Source organism: Anabrus simplex, chromosome 7 (genome assembly GCF_040414725.1).
Source record: "Anabrus simplex isolate iqAnaSimp1 chromosome 7, ASM4041472v1, whole genome shotgun sequence".
Lineage (NCBI taxonomy): Eukaryota > Metazoa > Arthropoda > Insecta > Orthoptera > Tettigoniidae > Anabrus > Anabrus simplex.
Window position 1 is genome coordinate 289,975,158 of NC_090271.1, and position 24,705 is coordinate 289,999,862.

Consider the following 24,705-nt stretch of genomic DNA (forward strand, 5'->3'; position numbering starts at 1 on the left):
ATATTTAACAATGATAAATTCTCTCTACTACTCTTCTTGTTTCAACTCAGCAATTTACCTTAGACCTCACTTGAAGTGATCAATGTATTAATGCACCATTTGGAATTATCAGCTACATTTTATTCATTAATGTGTTAATCTGTTTAGGGCCTATTAATTTTCCATTACGCCCACAACCTCCACAAGACACCTGTTTGCTATATTTAAACAAGGACTTTCAGGAGGGTGTATAAATTTTACGACTATCCATATTTTAATCTTTAAACTATTGTCAACCATTTAGCTCACCATTTGTAACATCTTCACTTTTATATTTAATTTAATTACAATCAGGCACTTGATTATTTACCTTTCAGTTTGAGATATAGGCTGATGATGCTCTTAATTAAAGAGCGAAACATGTCCCTACAGTTAATTCTTTTTAAAATTTTTTTTTTTGCTATTTGTTTTACGTCGCACCAACAGATAGGTCATTGGCGACGATGGGATAGGAAAGGCCTAGGAAGTGGAAGGAAGCCGCCGTGGCCTTAATTAAGGTACAGCCCCGGCATTTGCCCGGTGTGAAAATGGGACACCACGGAAAATAATCTTCAGGGCTGCCGACAGTGGGGCTCGAACCCACTATCTCCCGATTACTGGATACTGTAATACTGGATACTGGCCGCACTTAAGCGACTGCAGCTATCGAGCTCGGTAAAATTCTTTTTATGTATTGAAAAGCTGGAACAATTTCATATTTATTTGACTTTACAGCAACACATTGTCGGTATAATGGGGTTATCGTTATATGCCGTACTCGCTATAACGGACTTCTACTGTATTAATTTATGTTTTAATATTTACTATTATTTCACTGTGTTAGCTTTTTTCAAATATTCATACTATAAAATTAGGTTTTTTAAGTTTCTCAATTTCAATACAGTACAGATAAAGGTGTGTAGTTCACACAAGTGTACAGTATTTAGTACATTAGTTTCGTAATTGCATATTCATTAATTTCTACACGGCTTGCACACTTACCGGCGTTTTGCTTCGGATCCCCAAATTTGAACCCCCCCAACTCTGCCTGCTAAGTGTTTTTGGGGAGTTTACTATTTTTCCAGTGATCGTGGAAAATAGTTTCTTCGAGGAATGGATAATGGGGGAATTTTACAACGTGATTCAATTAGGATGCTTGCGCGACCACGTAATTTGAAAGAATAATGAGAAAAGGTAGTTTCCAGGAACGTATAAGCAAGGTTCCACTGTAATTGTAATCTTACAAACACTCCTAAACCAAACCAAAGTCCAGCCCCAATGGACCTTTGGCTGTCAAGCGACCGCTGCTCAGCCCAAAGGCCTGCAGACTACGAGGTGACCGCAGGGTCAGTGTGAAGAATCTGCTCAGCTGTTACTCCTAGATCTCTAGACCAGGTTGCCATCTCACCATTAGATAGCTCCTGTACCACGTAAATTAGGCCTACGACGACCTTAAGCCAACTGAAAAGCGCGCACGCTGCGCAAGTCAATACAAGTGAGAAATTATTGAAACATTTAAGTGTAGCGTGCCCAAATAAAACTATTCCAGTTTATATAACATTTTAACACAAAAATCTGAAATTCCCAGTCTTATTTATTTACATAGTTTACGCCCACATTGGAGCACCTAAATCAAACCCAAATACATTTACGTTAACAAAGAATTAACTGAAGATTTAGCTTGCATCATCTTCCTTTCCCAAGACCTCTTCATTCTGGCTGACCTGGCTGCCCTTTCTTCATCAGATATGACATTGTTTGTGTTGTACAGTTTTTAATGACAATCTTATTTGTTTGTTCTTGAGAATCCTTTTTTCTTCTCCATTTTCAATTTGCTTCATTGTAATATTCAGCTCTTCTAAATCATTCTGAACTTCTTTAAACCAATTATTTTTTGTTTTACTTTTCCAAAAGTAATTAAATAGTTGTTTTATTGTCCTATTATCATTTAATCTAGAAAGATGACAGAAAAAGGCAATTCTTCTTTTTCTCATCGTATCTATTATAGATTCACTTCCCTATAAATCACTGCATTAGGCAATAATCTCCATTGTCCATCCACCTGATGTTTTTTATTAATGATTGTTCCGAGTATCCTTCTGTCAACCTTTTGCAGTGTATCAGTTGTTGCTTTTGGTGTTCAATTTAAATAGTGTTTCACAAGCATAAGTCGCTTCAGGTTTAATGACGGAACAGTAATGTTGAAGTTTAGCATTTATTGAAAGAGATTATCTCTTGTACGTTGGCCATGTAATTCGTTGTGCTTTTTTTAACTTAAATGTTCTGCTTTCTATTGATTTTTCATTGGAGTTCCAAGTTATAATTTCACCAAGATATTTAAATTTATTCACAATTTTAATTTGTCTGGTATTGGCTAAGGTAATGGTTGGTGCTGTAACAGGGAAGGTTGGAATTATTTCTGTTTTTTCATATGAAATTTGCAATCCAACTTTTCTTGCTATGTTATCAAGTTTTTCTATTTGCAATTTAGCTTCTTCCATATCATTAGCAAGTAGTGCAAGATCATCAGCAAATGCTAAACAATTGAGTCTTATTTTTCTGCCAATCTTTATGTTAGGTTGACACATCTTATTCCATTCCTGCATGATTTTTTCCAACACAATTAAACAATAATGGTGAGAGTCCATCTCCCTGCTGAAGTCCAGTATTAATGTCAAATGGCTTTGAGAGTTCATTTCTAAATCTGACTAGATTTAGTGTTCTTAAGGGTAATTCCAATAAGGCAAATAAGTTTTGGATGTAAACCAAATTCTTTTAGGATATTTAATAATGACTCATGATGGATACTATAATACGCCTTTTTAAAATCAACAAAAGTGATAACTTTTTGTTTCTAACACTATGATGCTTCATAATCCACTTTAAACTGATAATTTGATCTGGACAACTTCTCCCTGGACGAAAGCCTCCTTGGTATTCTCCAAGTTCACAGTCAAGTTGTTCTTGAATTCTCACGTATAATAACTTTGAAAATTTTTTGTAAGTGATATCCAGCAATGATATCCCCCGATAATTGTTGGGATCTGATCTATCCCCTTTTTTTATGTAAAGGGTGTATTATCGCCATATTCCACTCTTCGGGCATTTTTTCAGTATTGCTAATGTCTATAAGGTATCTATGTAAATTCTGAATGGTTTGTGTATTAGCATTCTTCCATATTTCTGCAGTTAGTTGATTCTCCCCTGAAGCTTTGTAATTTTTAAGTGAATCGATGGCTTTCAACACTTCATTGTAATCTGGTGGTATAACCTTTTCAAATGGTGTTTTATTTTTTGAATGAAGTTTTAAGGCAGAAATAGGTTCCAAGAAGGACATTCCAGGAATAATTAATGAACAAGGGGAATGTGTATGTGAGGATCTTCAAAAGGCAGAAGTTTTCAATCAGCACTATGTAAAGATTGTTGGTTACAAGGATAATGTCCAGGTAGAGGAGGAGACTAAGGCCAAAGAAGTAATAAAATTTACATATGATAACAATGACATTTACAATAAGATACAAAAGTTGAAAACTAGAAAAGTGGCTGGAATTGAGCAGTTCTGGGGATATACTAAAGACAATGGGTTGGGATATAGTACCATATCTAACGTACTTATTTGATTATTGTTTGGTCGGAGGAGCTATACCAGATGAATGGAGAGTTGCTGTGTATAAAGGAAAGGGTGATAGGCATAAAGCTGAAAATTACAGGCCAGTAAGTTTGACATGCATTGTATGTAAGATTTGGGAAGGCATTCTTTCTGATTATATTAGACATGTTTGTGAAATTAATAACTGGTTCGATAGAAGGCAGTTCGGTTTTAGGAAAGGTTATTCCACTGAAGCTCAACTTGTAGGATTCCAGCAAGATATAGCAGATATCTTGGATTCAGGAGGTCAAATGGACTGTATCGCGATTGACCCGTCTAAAGCATTTGATAGGGTGGATCATGGGAGACTACTGGCAAAAATGAGTGCAATTGGACTAGACAAAAGAGTGACTGAATGGGTTGCTATATTTCTAGAAAATAGATCTCAGAGAATTAGGGTAGGTGAAGCTTTATCAGACCCTGTAATAATTAAGAGGGGAATTCCTCAAGGCAGTATTATCGGACCTTTATGTTTTCTTATATACATAAATGATATGAGTAAAGGAGTGGAATCGGAGGTAAGGCTTTTTGCGGATGATGCTATTCTCTATAGAGTGATAAATAAATTACAAGATTGTGAGCAACTGCAGCGTGACCTCGAAAATGTTGTGAGATGGACAGCAGGCAATGGTATGATGATAAACGGGGTTAAAAGTCAGGTTGTGAGTTTGACAAATAGGAAAAGTCCTCTCAGTTTTAATTACTGCGTTGATGGGGTGAAAGTTCCTTTTGGGGATCATTGTATCTAGGTGTTAATATAAGGAAAGATCTTCATTGGGGTAATCACATAAATGGGATTGTAAATAAAGGGTACAGATCTCTGCACATGGTTATGAGGGTGTTTAGGGGTTGTAGTAAGGATGTAAAGGAGAGGGCATGTAAGTCTCTGGTAAGACCCCAACTAGAGTATGGTTCCAGTGTATGGGACCCTCACCAGGATTACCTGATTCAAAAACTGGAAAAAATCCAAAGAAAAGCAGCTCGATTTGTTCTGGGTGATTTCCGACAAAAGAGTAGCGTTACAAAAATGTTGCAATGTTCGGGTTGGGAAGAATTGAGAGAAAGAAGAAGAGCTGCTCGACTAAGTGGTATGTTCCAAGCTGTCAGCGGAAAGTTGGCGTGGAATGACATTAGTAGACGAATAAGTTTGAATGGCGCTTATAAAAGTAGGAAAGATCACAATATGAAGATAAAGTTGGAATTCAAGAGGACAAACTGGGGCAAATATTCATTTATAGGAAGGGGAGTTAGGGATTGGAATAACTTACCAAGGGAGATGTTCAATAAATTTCCTATTTCTTTGAAATCATTTAGGAAAAGGCTAGGAAAGCAACAGATAGGGAATCTGCCACCTGGGTGACTGCCCTAAATGCAGATCAGTATTTATTGATTGATTGAAGGTCATACTCTAGGTATTGTGTTGGTTCTTTGCTATTAAGTAATTCTTGAAAGTATTATATTATGATCAAAACACTAACAGGCAAACCCAAGGCCTCCCATGGCTTTATGTATCTAAGGTGCAACATCTGTTCTGGTCTCTAAGAATTGTATAAAATAATATTAAAATACTAGATTTCTACTAACAGTTTTGATTCCTGCCTGAAAGTTCAGCGACTAAACAGTGCCCTGAGGGAAATGCCAAAAACCTGTTTGGTGATACAATAGAAAAAAAGAAAAAAACACTAACCCTGGACATTTGACGACACTCGTTCTGTCTTCAAGTAGAGCTGTTGAAATGCGCTCTGTCTCCTTCCTATTGTTGCTGCCTCTCTCCGATTTATGATTTCCGCAGATTTCCAAACAATACCACCCAAATGCGATGCTAAGATGGTCCCTTATGCAAGTTAACAGTCGATCACTTGTCCAGTGCAATACTTGCACTAATTATCACAATGATGGAACATTAACACCAAGATCCATAAATATGCCATAGCCACCCTTTCATGAGATATAGTTTCTTGAAAATTGCTGGACTGAGAATTTAGCGTTGATGGAACTGAAATTTCTGGAAGGTTAATCTGGGAAATCATTTCAAGGAATGGATAATGCAGGATTTTTACACCATTTAATTAGGATGGTCGCGGGACCACGTAATTTGAAGAAATAATCCAGGAAGGCAAAGATGCCAACTTTCAGGAAAGGCAATTCGTAATGCAGCCGCTAAGGTACGGGGGGGGGGGGGGGGGGGGGGCGGCGCGGTCGTAGATTTTTTTTTTTTCCGAGATCTTACTAACTTACATATCATTGAAAGCTTGTAGTTCCTGTTTGGTAAAAGTACAATGGTGATATGCTTTTTCTTTTGATATCATGTGGATCCTCCAGTCTTGTTCTTTCTCATCATGCGCATCTGAAAAATCGCGGCTACACAATTCAAAACATGCCTGAATTAGATTTTGAGGAACGCAGTAAACAGGCCATTCTTTCGAGTATTCCTTCCTAAATTTTTGAACTATTTTTGGTTTATTACTAGCGTCACTAGTCACGGTTAGGTAATCATACGTATTTTCCTGAACAAAAAATCGCTTCATTATTTCAAACCTTTCGCATTTCGTAACACACGATTACCATATATCCTAGAAGAGCAATATATGTAAATTTGGCAACTGAATCGCAATAAATACTTCTTCAACAGTCACGCACACAATATTCACAATTAAACGGAGCTTGTCATCACTTTGCCGCCAAAACAAAGACAAAAGAACTCGCATATTTGCATGGAAGTCTGATCATGTGACGAACAAAGACAACAACTCCGCAAGATATACCAGTTCACAGGTGCCTATATTTCCGGTACTGGAAGCACACACTGCGTTCGGCGCGTGAAAATTCGAAATATTCTTAATCCAGGGACAGGAAAGGGGTATAAATGATTACTGAGAAATCCGGAAATAATATTCTGAGAATTCAAGCTGTAATGGCATTCCTTGTGTATCTTTTTGACCACTTCATACACTTAGATTTAAAAATCAACTAAAATCGTAATTTGAGGTGTGTGATTCGTAAAGGTGTAATTGCGATGGGTAATTCGTAATTATTACGATTGAATCGTAATACTTGGCATCTCTGTAGCCACCCTTTCATGAGATATAGTTTCTTGAAAATTGCTGGACTGAGAATTTAGCGTTGATGGAACTGAAATTTCTGGAAGGTTAATCCGGGAAATCGTTTCAAGGAATGGATAATGCAGGATTTTTACACCATTTAATTAGGATGGTCGCGGGACCACGTAATTTGAAGAAATAATCCAGGAAGAGAGTTTCTGGGAATGGATAATCAAGGTTCCACTCTATCACAATAGCATCATTGCCGAGTTACATTGCTCTTGCCAATTTACCTTCTCCAGTTTGACTATAAATTCATCCATCTGTCTTTGAATGTTCTGACATACACAGTAATTTATTACAATAGTAATACAGAAAAGTGAAAACTTACCTGAACCTCACCGGGAACTTTTCTAAATACTTCATAAATTTGTTCCTTAAATCCTCGAGATAACATTTCATCTGCCTCATCCAGGACGAAAAGTTTTATTCTATCCGTTTCTAAAACAAAAAAATAGTCCTGTATTTTTGAAACAGCATGCACCAAATAATTCCATAAAAAGTGCCTTTTCAGAGCAGATTCTCCAATAAGTATCAATTTTAATTCCTTACATGCACACCAGTATTAGTAAAACAATAAATTACAAACACTGTGTAACTGACCACATCAAATAAAAATACTTAATTCTTACATATATTACCTAGGGACCACCGTATGAACAACAAGGTTGGACAGAACATGTGTTCCAGTACACTGCAGCAATGTTGTGACAATTATCACAAAGTAATTGCCTAAACTCCCCACCAAAATCATTTGTGACGCCAGCTGATTAGCAATCTGAACTTTTGGGGCCATCTACTGAGCTGAGACCGCATCCAGCACATCACATAGACTAACTTTAATGGCTTAAGTGCTCCTTCAATTGTGCAGACTTCCTTATTAGTCATAAGAATTTTGGCGAGATCATTTTGCACCTACCGCTCACAAAGGACTCAGCATCTGATCAGCCTCCGCTTCCTCAACTGTGTTAGGAAGTGCCCAATGGTGTGACTACATGCTTTCAGACAAAGGTTACTTCTCCGCACCGCTGGCACATTTTGTGTCTAAATATACATCTCTCATGTCACTGCCACGGTTTTTGATACAGGATTTACGAAATTTTAGAATCACTGCACTGATAAGCTGCAGTATCCTAGCAGACACACACTTCAGTTCCCGTTTCCTGTCTCTCCGCCACTCCGTTCCTGCTTCCAATATTCCTTGTCCTTTTCCTCCTCTTTTCTGTACTCCTCCACTATATACGCTTTAGGTCAACCTTGTGGTCTCTTTCCTGCTGGTTTCTCTATAAATATTTTCTTTGGAACTCATGTATCCATATCATTACAGCTTTCTTGTTTCTATCCTGGCTTGTAGTTATGAAACACGCAATCTTATTTCTAGTCTCTTCATTTCTGATTCTATCTTTTCTCATCTTCCCAATGATACCTGTAAGGAATATCATCTCAGCTGCCTGAACTCTATTCTCATCCCGTTTTGTTGTTACCCATGTAACTGCTGCAGGTCATGCCATATCTTCTATTACTACTGCCCTTCCAACATGAGGTTGGGTGTGAACTGTGTCGCACATGAGGATGTGATTCTGTTTTATGGCAGGATGTCCTTCCTTCCTGACACCTACCATATATGGAGGGATGTAATCACTACTGCGTGTTTCGTTGGTAGTGTAGTGCATAGTGTCCACAGATTAAATGTTGTCAAGTTTCTCTGACTTCACCAGACCTAATAAGAAAAATTTCCCTGGCTCACGAACAATGGCCAACAAATTAATATGCCGAACGGCATGTTTTACAAGGAACAAAAAAGGAAATTCCAGCCTCCACCAATCCCACAGCTTGCCTAATTCTCTCTCCTCTTCCTTTTTTCAATTATTTAGGGAAAAACAATTACGCTGATGGGCACTTTATACAAGGGATGGGGCAAAAGTAATGGCAACTATTTTTTTTCCTTGAAGATACCAGTCCAGTTGGAAAATGTGACATACATAGACGGAAGAACAAGGTGTTAACTACATGTGTGGACAATGAATAGCACTGAAATATCGTAACACTAATTTATTACAGGGCAATATGACCTTCCCGGCGCAAAAGAATGACAACACAGTACACAAATAATAAACGTAGGTTTTCGTGGCTCACGACGATCGAGTCCAATTAGTGGGGTAGGCCGTGGATAGTACAGTTATGGCTTCCACGTTTCTTTGAATTTCTTTGCTCACTGTTGGAAGCAGAACTTAACATGCCCTGATGAAGGCCAATGCAATTTGGCTGAAAGCTCAGCTTCATTAAATACAGTGGCTTTAATCTAGTATTCATTTATTTATTTACGTTAATACAGTACACACAAAGTTGACATGACAAACCTGAGCCTAAAGATCCTCGAAATAGTCCCCTGTTACCGACACCACACTCTGCCAAAACGATGTGGGAGGCGCTGAATACCATCTGCTCCAGCATTTGCTGCACCATTTGGTGCACAGCATTAGCATTGTCCTCTTGTGTTGCAAACTGCCTAGCACATAGTGGTTCCTTAATCTTTCGGATGAGATCTAAGTCACAGGGCGAAATGTCGGGAGAGTACGGTGAGTGCTCCAATTCTTCCCATCCCCAACGTCGCAGTAGCTGCCCTACACTCTCTGCTTTATGTGGTTTTGCATTGTCGTGCGGGATTATTGCACTGTCCACAAGATCTCGACGTTTCTCCCGAACGCCACGTCGCACCAGGAAGTCCCTGTAGTACTGTGTGGTCACTGTTCTGCCATGTGGAACAAAGTGGCAAACAATAACACCCCTGGTATCATACGCGACGATCACCATCAATTTGACTGGGGAAGGATTCGGACGGACCTACCTCCTCAGTGATCCAGCATGTTGCCACTCCACGAACTACGTTTCACTTCTGGACTGTATGCCATGGCCCAAAATTCATCGATGGCGATTATTCGTGACAAGAATTGATCGCCTTCCTGTTGCCAGTGTGCAAGGTGGTCAAAGCATATTGCATAGCGCACCCACCTTTTAACTTCCGTCAGTGCATGCGGTACCCACTGCAGTGCGATTTTGCGCAGTTGCAGCTCATTACGCAATATTCTGTGGATGGTGTGTTTCTCGATGCCACATGCCCCCTCTAACTCCAGTAGCGTCCATCGCCTGTCTTCATCCAGGAGCTGCTTGATGACACGTGCCACGTCGGTCCGCACAATGACAGGTCGTCCAGAACGTTGCTCATCACTGGTTGACACATGTCCTTGCTGAAACTTTCCTACCCACCGTGCTACTGTACGGTATGGTGGGGCATTATCCTGAAGGGCTTCCACTAATTGACTGTGATATTCCATCGCCTTTCTCCCTCGGAGAACGACTATTCTGATGTAAGTGCGCCGCTCAACACTGGTTACTTCCATCTCGCACGACACTCACCAACTGATTGATTTCACAGCCCTTCCTGCGCCACTCCCAGCTATCGCAGAGCCATCTGTTGTTCTGCGTACACACTATGCTTGCAGAACTTCCACACGACACATACGTTTGTGATCCGTTCACATATCTACAAGAAAAATAGTTGCCATGACTTCTGCCCCAATCCTCATATTTATATATATATAAACAAATTGTTTAAAGGTAACATGTAGGCCAAATATATACTTTATCATATCCAAGAAACAAAGTACAACAAACTTTATTTTAATACAGTAATTCAAATATGAAAATAAAATTATTTTACCACAACAATCTAATACTATTTCATGTGGATTTAAAGCACTCTTGAGATCAAAAGTAGTTAATTTGTGTTTCTAATGTAGGTGAACATAATGAATTCCAATTAGTCTAGGTCTATATTCAAAACAGTTTTCAAATTTGAAGACAAATCAGTCACAGGCACCATAGGTTTCTGAATTTGAAATCCTCTGAGGAAAGGTTAAACATTTGGCAAAATACTTCTAAAAGCACTTAATTTTTCCTTATTTAGTGGATTCTTCCCAGCTTCTCTAAGTTATTGAGGTGTCTTATTTTTTCCAGTGTACTCTTTCACAAATTTATCAATGTGATCAGATATTTTAAGAGCTTGATCAACACAGCATCCATTTTCTAACCATCATGCAGTGCTTGTCATGTCTGTATACTTAGCACGTTGACTATCTTTAAAAAAATTGCGTCAGTGATCTGAAAAAATTAAAATAGTCCCAGGCAATTTTGGAGATCCCAGTTTTCATGGCTCAGTTCACTCTATGCAAACTGCATATGCTTATATCAAGAAAAGATCTGACCTCGGGTTTCAGCACTTTCAAATGATTTTCAAGTTTTAAATAAAACCGAGGTTAACATTTGGCCCATCAATTGAGATTTGCAAAATATTGCCTAAAGGTAAGGACAATCCATGTACAAACCCATCTAGTAAGTGATCCACAGCTGCCCTCCCTAAAAATACACTATTCCAATATCTTATTGCAACTTTTGAAGATTTACATCCCTAAACCTTACACGTAAGTCCATTTGTCCTCTTTGGACATATCTGTCTAATAACTAATTTTTAAAAAAACAGAGCACTGTTTTACGTCATTTTGCAAACTTTCTTTAAAATACAGGGCTAATCCATTAGTCTTGCCCATAGTAAAGTTTTGAGCAATTTTACTGTCTGGGAACATTGTTTTGAATGCTGCAGAGGTTTCATCAGAACAGTTGAGAAACATTTCTCCAGTGACAACCTGGAGAGCCCATACGGCTTCAGTCGATATAATATCTTTATTCACACTGTAAGTCTAAACTCCTTTGACTTGTTCCTGGCAATGCTAATTCCTTTGTAGCTGTAGATGTAGTGCTAACTCTTGGCTGTGTAGCTATAAGTGGAGAAGGAGTAGAGGTATTCTTTGCAAAGAAAGGCATTGTTGGCTAGAAAGAATAGCTTTCATGTGATTTATATTAGTAGATCCTATAGCATGAAAAGTGACAGCTTGTTTACCCATATTACTGAATTTCAACAATTTACAACACACACTACAATTTGCTGAAGTTGCATCATTTACCAACCAGCCACTCAGTTTTGGATTGAATTTCAACAATTTACAACACATACTACAATATGCTGAAGTTGCATCATTTACCAACCAACCACTCAGATTTTGAAACACTTTACTTTCTAGCCAAAGTTTTAAATGTACACTGATTGTTAGCCATCGTCATGAGTTTCATGAAAACATCCTAGAACTGAAATAAAAAAAGAACAAAAATGGTTGAAATGACACTAGGGTACACAAAAAAGTAGAATCGTTGCGCACTTCTTGTGAAAAAATAGCTGAAAAAGAAGTTCTACAATAGCCTGGGTTACAACAGAGTAGAACCTAAAAATATCCCTGCAAATCCATCATCGGGGAAGATTTTCCTGACTTGTCAGATTTTTTGTCTATTTCCCTGACTTTCCAGCATGTGGACACTATGTAGGGTGTTGTCTGAATACAAAAGTGTTGGGACAAACACAAACACCCACCCCCGAGCGAGAAGAATTGGATGCAATTAAAATCCCCGACCCAGCAGGGAATCTAACTCGGGATCATCTGAAACAAAGGCCTTAACGATCACCATTTAGTCAATGAGATGTCATGTCATATGTCAAGTACAGGTACATGCAGCTTATCTCCATTGGAGGTGTGCCCGAAAAGAGCTGCACCACCTCGAGAAGAGGATACAAATGCAAATTTTACAAGAGAAGAGTGATTTTGTTGTTACAAACCGAGTACTAAGGAACTTAACCAAACCTTTTCCTGTCAAGCTCTGAATAAAAAATTATAAAAAAGGCATTCTAGACATAACACTTTCAAGCTTTTATGTTATCTATTCATGTTACAAAAATATTTATAAGGGTTGGAACTTTAATAATCGCAACTCTTTAATTAAGATTGAGGCAAAAGACAGACATGTTACCAAATTTACAGTCCAAGTAGTCACCAGCAGTGGGTACAACCCGTTGCCAGCAATGTGCAAATCGTAGGATACCCTTAGCAGCGCTTGTTGTGTTAGTTCGAATGGGGCCGTCTATTGGCTGACGAATCTGGAACAGTTCTGAAGCAAATGCCACAAAGTGGTTCCTTCATCTTAGGAATGAAGTCAAAGGCACAAGGGCATAAGTTCGGGGAGTGTGATCGATGGTACACCAACACCCAGCCCCATCAACTGAACAAATAAGCCACAGCTTGCGCTGTACGAGATTGAGCATTATCGTGCAAAACAATGGGCGCTCTGCAGAAAGTGTCACTGCTTCGTTCTCAAAGCTGGTCACAGGTTGTGTTCCACAAATTAACAGTAATAAAGCGCATTGGCGGTCTACTGTGGAGGAACGTAATGGCTCATGATAACACCAGTCGCACTGTACCTACTCCTACCACTACAATTACTATTGATTTCCTTCACACAATATACTATAAATTGGTTGAGCACCAGTTGCTGTAATAAGCAACAAAATTCCGAGAGCATGCCTCTTATCTCAATTATTCTCAAGACATGAGGTGATAAACTCCCACATTTGACAATATACAGGAATATGGATCAGGACAATTCTAGATTATGGTTGCATTTCCACAATTGAGGATTGTACGTGGAAATAGAATATTATTATTATTATTATTATTATTATTATTATTATTATTATTATTATTATTACTACTACTACTACTATTGAAAGAAAACTGAATTCACGACTATAGTTTACATCACAATGAACTTGCACTGCCGTACTTTAACACTATAAAATATACCCTGTGAAATATGCTGTTACTTTAAACGATTTAAATTTTAAAAGCTACAGGCATTCAGTGTGAATTAACTGAGATCGCCGCTGATTACATTCTTCATGTTATTTATGCATAACATGTCTGATGCTGTAATTACCTGATGTCCGCACACACCGCTGTTGAACTTGAAATTCCTGGAAAAACAAATCTGGTCGAAGTCCGAAGCCGTCTTCGATTATCTTATCTTACGTAACCTGGAGTTGACCTACTTTCCTTGTCCGAGTGTAGTAACCTCCAATGCAGTTATGCCCACCCAATATTTATTGTTAGAAATTGGGAAAAGTCACTGTAGAACCTGTAATATTCAGGCATGCCATCTACTTTAGTTTCACACGTCCTGATAGCTAATATAGAGACTGTTGAAATAAATACAACAGTTCTATGCGCTGTTAGATGTATCTACATTTAAATCAAGTCTCGAACGAAATTCGCGAATTGCATAGTAGAATTCAATAAAGTATTCAAAGTACACTGACGACTGTTAACTGCACATATCGGTTAAATTCGATATATATACTGCCTATACATCTACAGACCACTGCACCAAGTCTCCGGTGAATCTACTGAAATGAACTTGCATAAATAAGTTCTTCTGCACAAATAGATGCTGCTGCATCTCGGCGAGATCTTGTACAAATTACCACACGTCTCAGACCAGTACTAATCACCACTCATCTTAGACCACCTCTTAGACGACACAACTATCCCTACATCAACTTAAACTCTTGATGACCACTCAGATCCAGTCTACCTGGTCATCCCTTCCACATCGACACACGGTAGCTAGCGGATACGGACACACTATAGAAACCACGTGGCCACGCGTCACGCACTTTATAAAATCGGTCATGTGTCTAAATAGCTTCCTCACGCGTACAAACGGTCACCACCTAAACGTGTCAGCGGAAAACTTACTTGCCTAATAAAACCTCAGTTAAACATAGCCTTGGTTGCAACATATCATGCCAGCTCATCTGTCTACAGTTACAAGTATGATTATTTCAAATCAACGAATCTCATTTATATACAGAATAATTACAATCAAAATTCCCTTATCCAATGATTAAATGACAATATGCGTGATACCTAATTATATTAGTCTAAACGATGAAAATCAGAATATAAAATCTAAAATCGGTGACAATGATAAATGCTGAATGAAATCTGTAACCCAGTGGTACGGTTACAGAACACGATAACAGTTACTTTCGCATTGCTGGGGTTCTGACGCACTTTCGATCTCCGTGGTGACCCATAATGACTCCAATAGTTCAATTTGCATTTCAGGTGTGGCTAGTATGATTTGGCGCAAGTCTCTTCCAGTGCAATGATACGGCATAAAAAAGCCTCTCCTTCACCCTCATAGCGTTCCAAGTGGTTACAAGCAGAGTTTTATCCTAACCATTTCTGTCAAATCACACGGAACTGACCGTGATGCAATTTTCCTCATGCCCCGGCGTTCCTTCAGAATGTGAAGCAAGAATGAGTTAGCTGGAAAATTTATATAATGTCCAATAATGGACCATTATATTAGTATTATAGACACTCCATTAATCAGGACTCAGGATGAAAAATGAGTTTGTTCTTACTTTGTGTGGTTCGCATGCTGTTAACATCTTGTGTGCGTAGTTTTGTTGGAGTTTTAGTCCACATGTTTTTTCTTTCAGTTCTGTGCTTTTCCCCCGGTTTGAGTCTTATGTTAATAACGTAGAAGACATATTGATCTGTTTTGTATGAGATAGTTTCGCAAATTTCAGTTTGTGTTCATTCTTAGTTCATAATTTTAATGACTTCAATGTATTTCAGAGATTTGTCTTTGTGACAGTTTTTGGTAATTTTTCTTCACATAACGGCCACAAAACCTATAAAATTGAATTTTTCATTTAACAGTGCGGGTTCGTCACATTTTCTTGTAACTATTTGTTTTCTTAGTTTAAGATTTTAAATTTAATGGTCAATTTGCATTGTAACTGTAGATATGTATGCCTTTTATCTTTTTTTTTTTTACTTAGACCGTGGCGCAACATACCCAATCAAATCCAAGAAATAAGATATCTTCCTATTTTTGATTTCTAAAAGTTGGCAGGTATAATTGAAATGAGCAATTATTTCAATACTTCACTGAAGGCCGTAATGGAATTTAATGGTCTATCCTTATGCATGACAGCAGACTGTGATTCTGTTGCTTTCTGCATCAAATTTTGTGGACATATTAATTGTAATTCTACAATATGCAGCCCATTGTGTTCAGTCTAGTTACTTGAAACTAGTTACCATGTGCCTTTAAACCCTCAGTGACGGGGAACATTTGAGTGCTGCTTCACCCAGCGGACGCAGGTGATTCAGATGTGAGCACTAAGAAAATGCCGTGATCTCTGTAAAAATACACTGTTACCAGAGTTTAGCTCAGATTATTTTCAAATCTTTACAGTAGACACTCAACAGAATATAGTTTACATTCATTGACTTTATATTTACCTTACAGTGTAGTAATGCTTTCCATTGTCAAGGAAAATGAGCTATTTTGCTGAGCAAAGAGAAACAAACACTCCTATTTGGTTTCTGGAAGGGGACGAGCACTTACCAAACAAAGTACAAAAGCCTTGGCATACCAGGTAGTAACGAGCGGCAAAACGTTTCTACTCGGGGTCAACACACGAGCTATAACGCTACGTGACCACTGTCGACTTCGGGTCAACACGTGTGGAAAGGGTTAAAAATTGTAATTAAATGTTTGTATCGACTAGGTGGTCAGTTGTATTACCATTTTTCTGTTCAATTGTATTAACCCGAGTCAAACTGAAAGAGTTCCCTTGTAAGGTGTAGCATGCCAAATTATTTTTAATGTCTTTATTTACTGGATTTTTCATGTCGGTGAGTTCATAGTGTTTTTCATTTGTTCTTATCTAATATAGCTTGACTATGCTTACGGCCCCATCTCTCTCTAGACTATGCCATAAAATAATGGGAATGGTTTCCCATTAAATTGTGCCCACTCTTCCATCTACATCTCAGCATGGAGGATTTCTTTGCTTGACACTGAATGATGAAACACTTCTGTTCCAGAACTGTTTTGTTGGGATTTGAATATATAACCCATAATTATATTTTTAAGATTTACCAATGTATTAGTTCTATTTTATTTTTGTGGTATTTTCATGGTCAAGAAAATGTTAACAAATTTGTTTGTATTAATACATTACTTAAAAACTTTCTCACTGGCTATGAAGATAAACTACCTTTTCTTGCAAATACAAAGGTTGGAACTTTAATAGTGGCAACACTGCTGTAGACACCATGCAATGGAATAAAATAATGTCGCTGATAGCACCCATTAGTTACATACTTATTTTACCTCATTGCACATGGACTCTTCCTTCTCACATCATGCATATGCAACTGGCTAGATGAAGAGAGCCTCTTCTGAGCTGGTGGTCTAAGGAAGTGTTATCACAATGTTTTCGAAACAGGAACAGCGGAGTTGGATAAAGATTGAATTTGCTGGGGGTCGTACAGCATAAGTGTCCTGAAGGTTTCAAGAGCCTTGTAAAGGATCTGCAGTGTATTACAGAAGAGTGGGCACGGTGGGTAAAATCCATTGAGGGATGCCAAAATGTGGCAGACATGTCGCCAAGGTCGTCCTAGTGTCAGTGCATGTTCTTACCGCTGATCGACGCCATATGATTTGTGAGCTGGCCTGAGACACTGGATTAGTGCATAGATGTTGATTCCCATAGAGAACATCTGATGGCCAGGCAGGCATCAATTTTTGGAAATGAGACAGTCTCTGATAGTGCATTGGTACTGCTGGTGGCTTCAGGTAGCCTATGCAGTGGCCCCCACGGTATGCACTAGCCTTGCGTCTTGGTAGGTGTGTCAAGTACCAAATGATGAGCCCAACTTAGCACACGAGGGCGAAATGCAAGCAACCAAGAATGAGTTAGCTGGAAAATTTATAATGTCCAATAATGGACCATTATATTGGTATTATAAATTTACTCATTCAGGACAAATATTTCATGTCCCCTATGGGAATCAACATCTATGTCATAATAATAATAATAATAATAATAATAATAACAATAATAATAATAATCGTATGGCCTCAGCTACCGTTTGCAGACATTTCGATTTGACGCCATCTGGCTGTCTGCTCGTCACTTTCGACGTTCCGGTTTACTCTGCCTGCTATCTAGCGGACCTAGAGTAAACCGGATCTCTCTTGGGCGGCTATGGCTGAGATTTAATTAATTTTGTTGGGTAAATACCAAATGTATCACCAGAGATCTTTTACATGCCGACATCGTACGACATGGAGTGTCGAATGGACTTTTTTCCGCCCTTCAAAAATCCGACTACCTCTGCCGGGTTTGAACCCGCTACCTTGGGATCCGGAGGCCGACACTCTACCACATGCTAACCTCTCTCACTTCTAAGACGATTTCCGTCCCTAATTCCCAGCTGTAAATCCACACGCTGCTGTAAAGAGCAGGAAACTCTATACACTTGCCAAATCAAGCATTAAATAAATACGCTTGAAAATTACACTAGTACGTAAGAATTTATTCTAGGGGAGGAGTATTGGCCATACTGGAGGTTATATTGGTCAAAAACAGGAAGTGGAAAATAAATCAGAAAATCTGAAGAAGAGTAAAAACATGGAAAGTTTCTGGGTAAATCAGAAGGGTTGGCAGGTACAAACCATGTTTTCGCACAATATTTACCATGCTTAATTTGAGAGTGGACACCAGTTTTGGTACCTTATAACTACGGCTTGGATGTTATAAGACCTAAAAATAGCCCAAATAAGCAAGCAAATATCTCAAAGTGACTAGATATGACCTCAAAAGTGGAGAAATATGACTTCTAAATTACAAAACATAACCTGAAAATGATTCATCTAAATATGGATTTTTTCTTTACTTCTACTTTCATATTAATTTTCTGAATATACATGTTTAGCAGTTATTCATAGTCTATTGTCCTTGATTCACTTGATATAGATGTTGATTCCCATAGGGATTTGCTGGGTGTGCTAGGTACCAACTGATGAGCCCAGCCTAGCACACGGGGGCGAAACGCTGGCACCCAGGAGTGAGTTAGCTGGAAAACTTATAATGTCCAATAACGTACCATTTATATTGGTATTACTTGATTTACTTATCGAACATTTGTGAATAAAGTATCGGTACTAAGTTTGAAAAGAATATCAGATCACACAACATTTTAAAAGTCAAAACATGTTTGCACACTGTAGTGGTGGTTTGAAATACGAGAAAACTAGAAATCAATGTATTTTTTAAAATTTTGGAACATTCTAGCCCAGAATACATTAGTATTATTAAGCGCGTTATAAAGTTTACATTGAGCAAGCCAATGATGACATATTCCTGATCTTGATATTGAGAAACAGAATTTAAAACAATATATTAAACAAGGTAAACTGTTATCACATAAGAACACCTGCAACATCAAACTACCGAACCAAGAAAACAGAATTGAAGGGCAAAGACATTGCAACTGGCCCAGGTCAAATACCCATTGTATTATGGAAGACTGAAAGCATCTATATCATGACTGTACTGATACCGAGTTATCCAAGAGCCTTAACATCAGTATAGGTGTCCCATCATGGTAGCACTCTTAGTCCTTAAAGTTTACATTGAGCAAGCCAATGATGAAATATCTTAGTCCACTTTTGTCAGCATTTTCATGAACTATTTAACAGATGAGATACCAGAACCAATACTGTGGAATATATTACTGTATTTGATCGCATATCAGCCGCACTATTATAAATCTAGCCCCGCTTGTTCTTTTTCGAAAGCAACAATTTTTCCAGCCATTTTTGTTAGCTCTGTTATATCTTAAAATTTAATTTTAATGAGTTTCAAGAACAAGCAAGGAACAGCTTAACTTATGTCAACAGGGAAGGAGCTCAGCAATATAACGAATAATGTAATGACTGCCACGCCGATCGAACCTAACGCTGCTTGTATCAAGTTGGAGGCAAAAGGATCACTGCCACTAGATACAACATATTTTAATTCATCAGAATGCTAAGTATCTGTGCAATCAGTCCAATCCATCTGAAGTTCTCTTGTTAGAGAGGATGAAGTTATCTCACATACAGACTTCGTGAGGCTTGGTTAGCAACTTAGAAGAGGACAAGTTGAATGTTGATAAAGCAATTGGAATTAGCAATTGAGACTATCCAAAGTTCATATAAAAGATTGACCTGGACTTCAGAATGGCACTATATACAATCGCAACATGCAAGAAAAGTGAGACTGTATCTAACGGCTAACAGTGAAAAAACCAATCAGAAGGAGAATTCCGAGTGTGCATGTGAGGTAATGAAGTAATTTTTCATCACCATTTCTTTGCTCCAGAAAGCTGGATGCAGTTGTGTACGAGCCTCCTCCAGTTTGTCCTATCCATCCATAGATGCTGCTCATATATGCGACGCCAGTTCACATCTCTAATTTCAAGGTCCTTCAATATCCGTTTTTCCCAAACATCACGAGGTCTTCCTCTTAGTCTCTTCCCAGGAACACCGTGGTCAAAGAATGTTCGAGCAGTCCTGTGAGGGTCCATTCTTTTCATGTGACCATACCATTGCAATCTCTTCAACTTCTAGAGTTTCCAGCAAGCTACTTTCCAATCCAAGGTGTTGCCGGATATCCATTTTTTTTTTTTTTTTTTTTTTTAAATACAAGAACAGAGGAACTTCATTTCTGTTTGAAGACTACTCTTTGTTGGTCCAGTAAGTGTTGCTGCTCCCAGGCCATACCTCAATATAGGTACTAGATATACTATGCACCATGTCTAAAAGTATTCCACACTATGAGCAAGTAGGGAGAAAACAAAGGAGATAAGCAAAAGAGGAAATTTGGTTCAAAGGAATCAAAGAAAAATTTAACTTACGAAGTGATCCTCTATGTATCATGTCATACACTCGTCCTGGAGTTCCCACAACTATATGAACACCCATCTCCAACTTGCGCATGTCTTCCCGGACATTAGTGCCACCAATACAGGCGTGGCATTGAGTACTCATGAAGTCACCTAAAGCTATCACCACTTTCTGGATCTGTGGGGGGAAAAAAATAAGCTGTAGACAGATCAAACACTTAATCAAGTTTACAACACATATTCTGAAGCAAATAATAAAAGCTATTTGCACTTTCAACATAATGGGATCAGAATGAGATTAATTCAACGAACGATACCAGTCAATCTGGCTATACTAGTGAATACATTTACAATTAGCTCAGTCAATTGGGGAGAAATAAGTTTGATCAATCTGTATGAAACAAATGAATAAAGGAAAGAATTTCAAAATTCAAAAACACTATACAATTATCTTGCACAACACTCAACTCTTGTTCCTTTCAAGACATGCATGATATATTATAGCATATCATAAGATCTCTTGGCACAGGCCAGAGTAAAGTGTAGCTTCCCCCGAAGTCCCAGTCAACATCCATGGTTGTGACAATATGGAAGTTGCTGGGATATGAGTAGTACTGAGTAATGACATTCAGAGCATGACTAGTGCATCTGAGTGTTATGAAAGGTGTTGCTCATAGAGTCAGTCGTGCTGCAATAGCACTTTCTGACCCAGTGAGGAAAGCAATGGCAAACTACCTCACTCCTCATCTTGCCTAGTATGCCTCATTTTGGTGCTGCCACTGGTTTTTGGGGTTTCCTTATAACCGCATAACCTTTGGGGGTGCTATTTGAGGATCCAACCAGCCTGTGGGCTGATGAACTAACAGACAGACATCATAAGATAGCTACGTCAGTTGAGAAAACCATGAACCTTAGAGCAGTGAACATGCTCATAACTATTACTTGTTGAAACAAACCTTAACGACTAAAATAAAAAGAAACAGACTATCCAGCTTAGTTGTGATGTGATCCAATACTATTAGATTCGTCTAATCCTACTATCGGCCCCATTGTTCCTTGAGCTGTACTGTTAGACAAACTTATGCTGTAACTACAGCAAATTCCCAAGTTTGCTGCCCAAAAGCCACAGCTATCATGTCTGAAATCATATTGTTCAAAAACATGCACGAGACATCCACGACTGCATTGTACCCCATAATTTAGCTTTCAACCAACACATTCTAATAGTGGCTGGACAATCCTACTATGTCTTTTCAATTACACATTCACATAGCCTGTTTCTAATTTCTGGGAACTTTGCCTTTTGTCTATGAAATGGCCAGCGGTTATGATTTGCTCAAGACTAGCTTCATCTTTCCTCCAATTACGCACCATGTCGAAACTCGCATCTTAGTCATTCTTTCTTCCAACATCATGATTACCAAATTGCCCAGCCTCTTTGATAATGTAGAGCATTTCTTTAGCCATGAACGTCCTCCAATGGGAACTCGCACTAGCCATAGGCCTACTACTATTTAAACTGACGCTGCGCAAATGACGCGGTATGTACACGGCACTCTTCCCAGTTGATATAGGATATAGATGTTGATTCGCATAGGGAACCTGAAAAATTTGTCCCGAATGAGTAAATTTATAACACCAATATAAATGGTCTGTTATTGGACGTTATAAATTTTCCAGCTAACTCATTCCTGGTTGCCAGCGTTATCGCCCCAGTGTGCTAAGTTGGGCTAGTCAGTTCGTAAATAGCCCACCCACCAAGACGCATGGCTGGTGCACATCCGTGGAGGCTACTGCGTAGGCTACTTGAAGCCACCGGCAGTGCCAATGCACAATGAGAGACTGTCATATTATCAAAAATTGATGCCTGCCTGACTTTCAGAAAACAAACTTTATATTGGTATTACTCTTCCCAGTTGCAGCAGGTATACACTTGCCAACAGAGTAGGCAGACAAATAATAAATTATAGATTTCTAGGTTTGGTCGATTTCAATGCTTCTAATGGATGGTTGGATAGTTTTAAAATACAGCACAACCTTTTGTAAAAAAAAAAAACATGCGGGAAGAGTGCGGAAGTTAATGACGATACAGTTGTGTACTGGAAAAAGAGAATGTTACTTCGACTTCTTAAAGAATATGATGCTAAGGAGATTAACATCGAGACGAGTGTGTTTTAAAATTTGCTCCTGTCCAAGACATATGCTGTTCACAGACAAAATTGCCATGGAGACAAGAAAGTAAAGAAAGACTGACGTTGTGGGATAACAGCGACGGGAGAGAAAAATTATCCCCACTAATACTGTATTTACTTGCGTATTAAACCCCCTATTTTCACTTTTACAGCAAAAAAAATGGGGGAAGGGGGGCAATATGTGATAACCTCAAATCTTCTGCAGTGTGGTGATTTTTCTACCTGGCACACCAGTAAAGTCAACAGTAACTTAGAAGACAATATACTGTGTAGTCGACATACTTTGTCCTTGTGGCAGCCTCCGCATGGGGGGAAGTTGTAATAATAATAGCCAGTGTTCTCATTTGATGGACGAATTATGTCAATATTAGTTCAAATTTGGGCTCACAATTACTACCCGATGACAGGGCAAGTTTGATTGGGATATAAATAGACTGCAACACGTGTAAATTCGGAGAATCCATTGTTGAAGTGTGGTCGTCACAACTTAATGAGCGCAGTATACCAAAGTGGCATTCTAGTGGTTCTTGATTAAACTAGACTGTGAGCACGTATCAGAATCCATTATTCCATAAATACTGACACCTGTATGGTGCTCTCAACTGTTACTATTAGGGATTCAAGAGTTCATTCTGAAGCAAAATTAATATTCTTCCCACTGAGGTATCTCCATTTTAGTAATTGAATCCCTTATTGAATCTTTATAAACAGCCCCTGCTAGTGTAGAAGTATTAATAGATCTACTAGGATATTTAATTCCCTAGTGAATGTTTCTGTCGGTTCACTGTCGTTTAATTGTTTCATGAGATATTGTGGCAAATTGGGAAATATATGGGGATCAGCACCTGTTTTCAGTTTCTGTCTATCTCTAAGAATTTCTACCTGTTGGTTTGGAAAAGTGTTTACCTTTCGTAGTTTTATAGCCAGACTTCCAGCATGAAACGAAGCAATTAGGCATTTTTTTCCTCCTCTGTATGTTTGCAAGTTTTATAAACTCAGCACTATATACTGTATGTTTACACTAAATGAGTACCATCACTGAATCACACACTCTTCACTTTGCCTTCACAGAACAACACTACTGAACATAATCATATTACAACTACAGATACCAACCCACAGATAGTAACGGTGCTGCCCCTAGCGGACGATTCATCGCAGTCTCTATACTAGCCAACAGGGAACAACTTAAGAGCTCACACTTTCTCTTCCACTCGTTACAGTGACTACAAGCGTTCTCTGGATAACTGCGGCTGTTGAAACCAGATCCTTATTTTAAAGTATATTTCTTGCCTGACCTCTTACATTTATCACATCAGGATTTACCTAAACCGCTGTAAATAAGATAAGAGACCGCATTCACTAGGTTAGGTACGCTATCAAGTGTCCGCACACTGCCAGATGTTCCACAATGGAAAAAATTAAAATAAATAACAGGAAAGTTTGCCACGTTCATGGATATCTACAGGTGTGGTGGTAATGCGTTTTGTTATCACAATGTTTAATCGTACAGTCTCAATTTTTGGTATTAACGAATTGTATGTTTTGTTTGGAGTCTCTAAAAATCATTAAAAGTGTGGGCGTATAATGAATATTATTAATATTATCATGTTAGGTTCGTTGGCGAATAAAACATTGTTTAATGATTGGATTGTTTTTTATCACATTTTAAACCTACTTCTCTCCAGAAAATACCTACATTGGCCCTAGTTACAAGACATTAAACGATCACTTTATTATGATCTTGCCTACTATATTAATAGCAGCAACCGCAAATATTTCTCAACTAAAGTAAACTCGTTTCTTCATCCCAAGGTGATGCAGCTTTGTTTTTAGACATGCCCCCCAGCGGAGGGGAGGTGCATGTACCATTTTTACTGCATATCAACCTTCCTACCATTCGTAAATCTCTGGCAGTACGGTACTGGAAATCAAACCCAAGCTAATTGAGCTAACCATTACGCTGGCAGACATTCTTAACTACTAAACACAGACATATAGCAAGACTGATGCGTGCTTGAAATGCGCAGGCCGGACACAGAACTATT

At 38.5% G+C, this 24,705-nt stretch overlaps 1 protein-coding gene across 1 annotated transcript in view; it reads right to left on the bottom strand.

Annotated features, from left to right (window-relative positions):
• The window catches only part of eIF4A (eukaryotic translation initiation factor 4A), a 131,312-nt gene that overhangs the window by 35,844 nt on the left and 70,763 nt on the right, over positions 1 to 24,705 (bottom strand). The window contains exons 5-6 of the mRNA XM_067151728.2: positions 20,478 to 20,643; positions 7,100 to 7,209 (exon numbers count right to left, since the gene is read on the bottom strand). Coding sequence (XP_067007829.1) covers positions 7,100 to 7,209; positions 20,478 to 20,643 — 276 coding nt within the window. The remainder of the gene's footprint in view (positions 1 to 7,099; positions 7,210 to 20,477; positions 20,644 to 24,705) is intronic.